Genomic DNA, 9,950 nt, shown 5'->3' on the forward strand with positions numbered 1-9,950 from the left:
CGCAATGTAGTTGCGCGTTTGTAGTATGTTTACGTAGTTTCTTTTTCTTTCTTTTTTATAGTTGTTTTTTTTAGCCCTTTTTGTACAATTATTTTAGTTCACTGGTCGTGTGAAGAATCTAGAATAGTTTATATGCTGACGTAAATTTTAGGATAGGCTTAATCTATTTTATTGCGTTTTTTAAAAAGCCTTTGTCATACTTATTTGTTTTTTAAATTGAATGAGAGAAACACGTCATAGTACATTTTTAAAGTTTAGAATACACATCTTCAATAAATAAAGTAAAGCCTTTACATAGTAAAATGATATGAATGCCGAAGTATAAAAAATACATTTCGTTTAATACTTATATTTTTTATTGATTTATAAATATTATATGAGTATTGTACAAATAATCTTAGGAGTTCGTCAGTTTTCGCCAAATTACCAGGCATGTGCGTAATGTCCGGCACCATGCGCTAATGGGGCAGCGTACACGGAAGAATGCGCGAGGGGAGCGGCGTAGACAGCGGAATGCGCTACGGGAGCAGCGACAACGGTGGACACAACAGCGGGGCTGGTGCGCACGTCAACGCGGGACTGATGGGAGACTGCAGCAGGGGCAATGGCGACTGGGGCAGCATGGGCGACTACTGGGGTGGCGTAGGCGTGTGATACGTAAGCTGGGCTGGACACAACATCCGCACGGGATTGGTGAGACACGGCAGCGGGAGCAGCGTGGACGGCGTGGACGGCGATGGGGGCGCTGTAGGCGATGTGTCCCAGAGAACGTTTGCCCAAGTAGTGTCCGTGGCCAGCGTAGCCGAGAGCGGAGTGACCGAGGAGAGGTGCGGCGTATGCACCGTGAGCGGCTACGGCTAAGGGTGCGGCGTGAGCGTAGACGGCGGGGCTGGTGCGGACATCTACACGGGACTGGTGAGACACGGCGGCGGGAGCGGCGACTAAGGCGGGGGCAACCACGGAGTGGGCGACGGGAGCAGCGAGCACGGAGTGGGCGACTGCCACGGGAGCGACTGCGACGGCTGCGTGTGGCTCCAGAGCCTTAGCCTGCAGGTGAGCGGCACGAGCGTGGATCACTTCAGCGGTATCCAAGGGCCGGCCGTGAGGGTCCAGCACAATTGCGGGATGATGTGCTGGCTGAGCCAGAGGGATGTAAGAGCCGCATGCCACGGAGGCGAGAGCGAATAACACCACCAGCGATTGCATAATGAACGTGGTCTGTGTTTTTTTGCTGACGAACTAAGTAGATCACTTCAAACCGTGCACGGCCGACTGATAATTTCGACTCGCCCTCAGCCTTATTTATACGGCCCAGATATAATTAAAAAGTAATGCAATTTCAGTGGTAAAACGGTAATGCTAAAACAATGTCAGATGTCAATAAAATTATACCTAACGTAAAAATTGCTTTAAAACACATGTTGCATCATAATATCATCGTTTTTTTTGAGAATAGTTAGTTTTAAAGCTGTCTTAGTGTTGTTTCAAGATGAAATAGTCCAAAAAATATTTACGAAATATTTTATGGACGGACTTTTACACAGAGATTATTTATATCAATAATAACAGTCAAATAATACCAGTTATAAATATAGATAAACAATGACGAATAAGAAAAGGACAAATGTTGACAGTAATTTTTTTATTTAGGTTGACTAATAAATGTTGGATATTTAAATACCATTTGAACATTATCCTAGTAGTAAAACTACATTTAACGTATAAGACTTTAAAAATTAAACTTTTAAATAGGTTCTATTTTTTGAAATAGTGTTATTAAAGGTGAACCTAATAAAATATTTGCAAGCCACAACTACTTTTAAAATATACTAGTTACAATTTTGGGTGGAGGCGATCTAGCATCTTGATAACTTAAGGCAGAAAGTGTCTGGCCTCGGACAACAGTGAAATTAAGACACAGTAGAGAACATTTTATTCTTCAAATAATCACGATAAATTTAATTCATTAATTATAATTTGTGTTTTCGCAATGGATTTTTAAATTTCTTCCTTTATAGTGGTTTTTGTAAACCCTTTCTTTGTACAAATATTTATTTTTGCTGGTCGTATCCACATATTATAAAAACGTCACCATTTAAATATTCTATTTGATGAATTCGTCTTAATTTTGTGGTCAAAATTAAAAAAAATACTCTTGTACTTCTTCTCTTCTCAGACGAGCGCTGGTTATGGGTTCTGTTGATCTATTTATTACAAGAACGTATTGGTTCTGGTCTATGTTGGGTCTAGTCCAGTTGAAGATCCACTAACTATTCCCTTATCTCTATCATATATATCTTACTAATTGTACGGTTCCTGGGTCAACTGGCTTTAAATAATAGAGGTTTATTGATTTACTCTATATTAACCACTCGCGTGTTACAATAGAATATGAGCGAAATAATGACGTGCTAATTGCTATGTACCGAATGAATACAATTTTAACAGTCAAAGAGAGTGCCTACGTCTGGCTATGCTCTCGGGGTGTAACTCCCATGATTTAGTTAATCTCTATAAAACGAATAACTGTATGTAGAAGAGAGTGACTGCGTCGGGCTATACTCTCGGGACGTAACTCCGACGATTTGGGAAATCGTCACGCTTATGAGTGAGCAAAATGTACAGCTTTGGCTCGTACACTAATGTTTAAGAACCCTCAATTTTTTACCCTAAAATGAACTTGGGTCTGCTACTATAATAAAATAGTAAAATTTAAATTTTACATTATTTTGTAACAACAACGTAAATTCGTATCCATTCCAATAGTTTCGTCTGAGTTTGCTGCAGGCTGCGGTGTTAGTGATAAAACTGTATTAATCCACTCGAAGCCAATTGGGAAGGCGAAAAGGGGTTGAAAAGTGGGTACGTCACGAATTGAGTAAAGCAAATCGACAAACGCGCGTCGACTGTTGTGTGAGCGTTTGGTGGACGAGTGCCGGGGTCATTCACTATAACTTTCTTAAATCTGGCCAGACGATTACGGCATATGTCTAATGACAGCGACTGAAAACCATAATGGAAAAGCTAGCTGCTAAACAGCTAAGGCTGGTCAATCGCCCTAGGCCACTGCTGCTTCACGTCAACGCCAGACCACATACTGCACAACAGACTGCTACCAAATTAGAAGTCTAAGACATCCACCTTAATCCCCAGACCTTGCTGCAACAGATTACCAGTTTTTTTCGAAACTTGGATAACTTCTTGCAAGGTAAAAATAAGAGTTAGTACTATAAAAAATCTACTTTTTGTTCCTCCCATACCATTGTTAAATTAAATTAATTATAAAATAAAACTGCACAGAAAGGGATTTTAAAGCATACAACAAAATCTTTGTTTAAAATATGAGATTACAAAAAAGCTTCAGGACATGTTATTTTATAGTAACAATAACATCTAGTAAATTTTAAAATAGGCTTAATCTATTTATTACGTTTTTTAAAAAGCCTTTGTCATTCATATTTGTTTTTATTTAATTTCATGGGAGTAACACATCATAGTACCTTTATAAATGAAAGGTTTAGAATACGCAGTACACGTTTAAAATAAATTGGCCTTTTTAGGCAGTCTTGCCTTAATACTTTAAAAAACTACATGCTTTTCTGATGTAAATATTTATAGAAAAAAGCAAAAGTAACATTAGGTATAATTAGGAATATCATTTTTAAAAATTCCATCTCACAGCTGATATTTGTAGGCATTCAGGATTTACGCCATTATGTTATGGAATACGCTCCCCGATCCCATACTATCACAACTTCTTAGCCATATTCTTTTCACCAGTTCAGTCGTGACCTTTGTATTGTTACTGCTATTGTACAACTATTAAATTTTTTAACTACATATATTTTTTTTGTACTTTGAAACCTTGCTTTAATTGTGATTCATTATTCTTAAGATTTGCTTTTAGTAATTTTTTATTTTACATGTTACTTTGGTAATTTATTTATTTATATACATTCTAAAACAATGTGTATGTATAAAAAATACAAGGAAATATGACTTATCCATTTTAACACACGTACACATACACATCAATTACATAAGAACATATATCAAAGGAAATAAGAAAATTAAGAAAAAAACACAAAATAAATCAAAATAAAACAAAACAAATAATAAACTAAAAATAACCATAACTAATTGTATAAGTCTACATTATAACTTGTAATTTTATTTTTATCAAAGTATTATCCTTTTGGACATTCTCAGTATTCCTTTTTGTTTTCCTTACTAGGCTAGTCTGGAAGAGATCGCTTGTAAGCTATAAGGCGGTCCTTGCCTCCTTAATAATTACTTTGTTTGGTTATTTTATATGTTGTTTATGTATTTATAATGCAACAAAGTGTTACTAAATAATAAAAAAGGTATTATTTGCGAATCGATTTCGTATTTTTTTAAACAAGAGGCATAAGAATCTTCAATAAATAAAATAAAGCCTTTATATATTAAAATGAAATGAATGCCGAAGTATTAAACATACATTTCGTTTAATTTTTATATTTTTTTATTGATTTATAAATATTATATGAGTATTGTACAAATAATCTTAGGAGTTCGTCAGTTTTCGCTAAATTACCAGGCATGTGCGTAATGTCCGGCACCATGCGCTAATGGGGCAGCGTACACGGAAGAATGCGCGAGGGGAGCGGCGTAGACAGCGGAATGCGCTACGGGTGCAGCGACAACGGTGGATAAAACAGCGGGGCTGGTGCGCACATCAACGCGGGACTGATGGGAGACTGCAGCAGGGGCAATGGCAACTGGGGCAGCATGGGCGACCACAGGGGCGGCGTAGGCGTGTGATACGTAAGCTGGGCTTGACACAACATCCACACGGGACTGGTGAGACACGGCAGCGGGAGCAGCGTGGACGGCGTGGACGGCGATGGGGGCGCTGTAGGCGATGTGTCCCAGAGAACGTTTGCCCAAGTAGTGTCCGTGGCCAGCGTAGCCGAGAGCGGAGTGACCGAGGAGAGGTGCGCCGTAGGCACCGTGAGCGGCTACCGATAAGGGTGCGGCGTATGCACCATGAGCGGCTACGGCTAAGGGTGCGGCGTGGGCGTAGACGGCGGGGCTGGTGCGGACATCTACACGGGACTGGTGAGACACGGCGGCGGGAGCGGCGACTAAGGCGGGGGAAACCACGGAGTGGGCGACGGGAGCAGCAAGCACGGAGTGGGCGACTGCCACGGGAGCGACTGCGATGGCTGCGTGTGGCTCCAGAGCCTTAGCCTGCAGGTGAGCGGCACGAGCGTGGATCACTTCGGCGGTATCCAAGGGCCGGCCGTGAGGGTCCAGCACAATTGCGGGATGATGTGCTGGCTGAGCCAGAGGGATGTAAGAGCCGCATGCCACGGAGGCGAGAGCGAATAACACCACCAGCGATTGCATAATGAACGTGGTCTGTGTTTTGCTGACGAACTTTGTAGATCACTTCAAACCGTGCACGGCCGACTGATAAATTCGACTCGCTCTCAGCCTTATTTATACGGCCCGGTTATAATTAAAAAGTAAGGCAATTGGGCAAATGGACGGTAATGTTAGAACAATGTCAGATGTCAATAAAATGTATGACCTTAACAAAACACTTTTTAAACACGCACGCTGTAAAGCATGCGAAACGTCGGAAAAGTTTAAATTTAAAATTATGTAAATAATTATAAGTTTATAATAGTAATACATAGCTTCAATCCGTTTAAAAAGTGTTTTCTTAATGTGTAAAAGCCAAACAAAAGACAATACTATGACCTTGTGGTGAACATTATAGTAAAGATTAAAAATTGCTTTAAAACACATTTTCCATCATAATACACATATATTGAACTCATCTACTTTAAACAATGCTTTTAAGAAAACTTTTTTATAAATTCGTTAGATTTTTAATATGTCTTAGCATTGTTTTACGATAAAATATTTAAGTAAATATTTTATGGACGACCTTTTATACAGAGAATATTTAATCAATAATAACAGTCAAATAATAGCAGTTAAAATATAGATAAACAATGATGAATAAAAAAAGGACAAATGTTGTCAAAAGGAAACTTTTAAATAGGTTATATGTTTTTAAATAGCGTTGATAAAGATGAACCTAATAAAATATTTGTTAGCCACTAATAGTTTTAATATAATATACAATTTTGGGTGGACGCGACCCAGGATCTTGATAACTTAAGGCAGAAAGTGTCTGGCCTCGGACAACAGTAAAATTAAGACAATTTTATTCTTCAAATATCACGATTAATTTAATTCATTAATTATAATTTGTGTTTTCGCAATGTATTTTTAAATTTCTTCCTATTTATAGTGGTTTTTGTTAAGTTGTTTGTGGTTATATTATCGGAACGTCACCATGTAAATATATTTTTTTAATATAGAACGGGGCAAACGGGCAGAAGGTTCACCTGATGTTAAGTGATACCGCCCGCCCATGGACACTCACAATGCCTGAGGGCTCGCGATTGCGTTGCCGGCCTTTTAATACGGGCGGAAATTCGTATTCTGCCTTGACGTCCGATGTTGAAACTCAGCTGCAGATATTAATCCGAACAACTCCTCTGAACACTCTCCATGGTAAATGCGCTAGAAGATGCAGAGTGACCCCTCATCAGAGCTATTTTTGATACTCTTATCACTGAACTGTGGGTTCACGGGTTTAAGGTTGGAACATGCTGTGTAGATGATGACCTTGATGCTCCGATTGGAAAACTGGAGATCCAGTCGCAAATTTTCTCGGGAAGCCCGTAGGCTGAAAGCTTCGAGAGCCTTGCTCTGTGCCACACCCGATCGAAGGCTTTCGCTATGTTCAAGCTAACCGTTAGCGCCTCCCCCTTGGACTCAATTGCCTCTGCCCATCTATGTGTAAGGTATACAAGAAAGTCACCAGCCGAACTATCACGACGAAAGCAGTACTGATAATCGCTAATCTGCTGGTGGCCCTCTAGATGCCTTAAGAGCTGGACATTAATAACGATCGCCTTTTTTAGGAATCGGATGTATCGAAGCGGTCTTCCAGCACATTGGGACAGTGCCGAGCGAGTACAGGTACCGGAAAAGGCGCGTTAGGACCGGAGCCAACTCGGGAGCACAAGTACGCAGCACAATTGGAGCGATACCATCCGGGCCGCTCGACTTATGAATGTCCACGGAAGATAGTGCTTTGTGGACAGCACGTTGCCGGAATGTGATTTCCGACATCAGATCGACACCGCGAAATGGTCGGTGGTGATCTCCCTTGGTCATCCAAAGTCGAGTTGGATGCGTAATCCGAATCCACCAACTATTTACTTATCTCACGTTAATGTTCTTATAGAAGCCTTATTTCTTATTAAGCCTTATTCTGAGCTTGCTGCAGGCTGCAGTGTTAGTCATAAAACTTTATTAATCCAATTGAAGCAAATTGGGAAGGTGAAAAAGGTTGAATAGTGGGTACGTCAGTAGTAGTAGTAGTAGATGTGTATTGTCAGCAACTGCAAACCATGATGGAAAATCTAGCTGCTAAACAGCTAAGGCTGGTCAATCGCCCTAGGCCACTGCTACTTCACGTTAACGCTAGACCACATACTGCACAACCGACTGATATCACATTAGAAGTCTAAGACATCCACCTTAGTCCCCAGACCTTGCTCCAACTGATAACCAGTTTTTTTCGAAACTTGGATAACTTCTTGCAAGGTAAAAATAAGAGTTAGTACTATAAAAAATCTACGTTTTGTTCCTCCCATACCAATGATAAATTAAATTAATTATAAAATAAAACTGCACAGAAAGGGATTTTAAAGCATACAAAAATATTTGTTTAAAATATGAGATTACATAAACGCTTCAGGACACGTTATTTTATAATAACAATAACATCTAGTAAATATTAAAGTAGGCTTAATCTATGTATTACGTTTTTTGAAAAAGGCTTTGTCATTCTTATTTGTTTTTTAATTCCGCGAGAGCTACACTTCATAGTACCTTTATAAATGAAAGGTTTAGAATACACAGGACACGCTTAAAATAAATGCGCTTTTTTAGATAGTCTTGCCTCAATACTTTAAAAAACTACATGCTTTTCTGATGTAAAGTAAATATTTATAGAAAAAGCAAAAGTAACATTTGACGTGTAATGTATTTTTTTAGGAATTTAGCATTTGCGCCATGAAGTTATAGTATACGCTGCCCGATCACATACTATGAAAGTCGTGACCTTTGTATTTTTCCTACTATTGTACAACTGTTTGAAAATTTAAATACATATTTTTTTTAAATTGTATTTTGGAACCTAAATTAATTAATTATTATTCATTCGTAATTGTGATTCATAAATCTTAAGATTTGCCTTTTTTTGATTTTATTATTTTACATGTTAGTTTGGTAATTGATAAGTTCACATTATAAGTTGTAATTTTATTTTTATCAAAGCAGTCTCATTTGGACACTCTTAATATTCCTTTATGTTTTCCTTACTGGGCTAGTATGGAACAGATCGCTTGTTAGCTATAAGGCGGTCCATGCCTCCTTAATAATACAAATATTAATAAATAATTGTATACATAATTATAATAAATAAATAAAAAGTTTTAATAAATTAAAAAAAAGTATTATTTGTAAATCTATTCAGTATGTTTTTAAACAAGAGGCATATATACATATTATATATATATTCAGTAAACAAAGCCTCATCGTTATAAATTCAGTCTATGCCGAAGTATAAAAATACATTTCGTTTAGTTCTTATATTTTTTATTGATTTATAAATATTATATGAGTATTGTACAAATAATCTTAGGAGTTCGTCAGTTTTCGCTAAATTACCAGGCATGTGCGTAATGTCCGGCACCATGCGCTAATGGAGCAGCGTACACGGCAGAATGCGCGAGGGGAGCGGCGTAGACAGCGGAATGCGCTACGGGTGCAGCGACAACGGTGGATAAAACAGCGGGGCTGGTGCGCACATCAACGCGGGACTGATGGGAGACTGCAGCAGGAGCAATAGCAACTGGGGCAGCATGGGCGACTACTGGGGCGGCGTAGGCGTGTGATACGTAAGCTGGGCTGGACACAACATCCACACGGGATTGGTGAGACACGGCAGCGGGAGAAGCGTGGACGGCGTGGACGGCGATGGGGGCGCTGTAGGCGATGTGTCCCAGAGAACGTTTGCCCAAGTAGTGTCCGTGGCCAGCGTAGCCGAGAGCGGAGTGACCGAGGAGAGGTGCGCCGTAGGCACCGTGAGCGGCTACCGATAAGGGTGCGGCGTATGCACCGTGAGCGGCTACGGCTAAGGGTGCGGCGTGAGCGTAGACGGCGGGGCTGGTGCGGACATCTACACGGGACTGGTGAGACACGGCGGCGGGAGCGGCGACTAAGGCGGGGGCAACCACGGAGTGGGCGACGGGAGCAGCGAGCACGGAGTGGGCGACTGCCACGGGAGCGACTGCGACGGCTGCGTGTGGCTCCAGAGCCTTAGCCTGCAGGTGAGCGGCACGAGCGTGGATCACTTCGGCGGTATCCAAGGGCCGGCCGTGAGGGTCCAGCACAATTGCGGGATGATGTGCTGGCTGAGCCAGAGGGATGTAAGAGCCACATGCCACGGAGGCGAGAGCGAATAACACCACCAGCGATTGCATAATGAACGTGGTCTGTGTTTTGCTGACGAACTTTGTAGATCACTTCAAACCGTGCACGGCCGACTGATAAATTCGACTCGCCCTCAGCCTTATTTATACGGCCCGGATATAATTAAAAAGTAAGGCAATTTCAGTGGGCAAATGGACGGTAATGTTAGAACAATGTCAGATGTCAATAAAATGTATGACCTCGTTGCGAATGGCGGTTATAACGAAAGAATTTCGTGGTCGAGGTATGTAGTACGCAACAATTGTACACCTCACCTATGTGAAGATAGAATAGTTTGGTAACTTGTGTGTTTAAAAAAATATATTCTTAAAAAATACTATGTT

General features: G+C 40.4%; 3 protein-coding genes across 3 annotated transcripts; all 3 read right to left on the minus strand.

The window, feature by feature from the left end:
- Positions 1–345: 345 nt before the first annotated feature.
- Positions 346–1,265, minus strand: LOC123709313 (cuticle protein 16.5-like). The gene has a single exon (XM_045660538.1). It carries the CDS (start codon positions 1,204–1,206, stop codon positions 424–426), a length of 783 nt encoding a protein of 260 aa, XP_045516494.1. The 5' UTR covers positions 1,207–1,265; the 3' UTR covers positions 346–423.
- A 3,216-nt stretch (positions 1,266–4,481) lies between these two features.
- On the minus strand, positions 4,482–5,447 carry LOC123709312 (larval/pupal cuticle protein H1C-like). The gene has a single exon (XM_045660537.1). The coding sequence runs from the start codon at positions 5,389–5,391 to the stop codon at positions 4,573–4,575; it is 819 nt and encodes a 272-aa protein (XP_045516493.1). The 5' UTR covers positions 5,392–5,447; the 3' UTR covers positions 4,482–4,572.
- Positions 5,448–8,713: 3,266 nt separating this feature from the next.
- Positions 8,714–9,673, minus strand: LOC123709311 (cuticle protein 16.5-like). Its single transcript, XM_045660536.1, has one exon. It carries the CDS (start codon positions 9,615–9,617, stop codon positions 8,799–8,801), a length of 819 nt encoding a protein of 272 aa, XP_045516492.1. The 5' UTR covers positions 9,618–9,673; the 3' UTR covers positions 8,714–8,798.
- Positions 9,674–9,950: the final 277 nt, after the last annotated feature.

Source organism: Pieris brassicae, chromosome 5 (assembly GCF_905147105.1).
Source record: "Pieris brassicae chromosome 5, ilPieBrab1.1, whole genome shotgun sequence".
Classification (NCBI taxonomy): domain Eukaryota; kingdom Metazoa; phylum Arthropoda; class Insecta; order Lepidoptera; family Pieridae; genus Pieris; species Pieris brassicae.

Coding starts and splice junctions, on each gene's coding strand:
- LOC123709311 (XM_045660536.1), bottom strand. CDS start 9,617: ATGCAATCGCTGGTGGTGTTATTCGCTCTCGCCTCCGTGGCATGTGGC.
- LOC123709312 (XM_045660537.1), bottom strand. CDS start 5,391: ATGCAATCGCTGGTGGTGTTATTCGCTCTCGCCTCCGTGGCATGCGGC.
- LOC123709313 (XM_045660538.1), bottom strand. CDS start 1,206: ATGCAATCGCTGGTGGTGTTATTCGCTCTCGCCTCCGTGGCATGCGGC.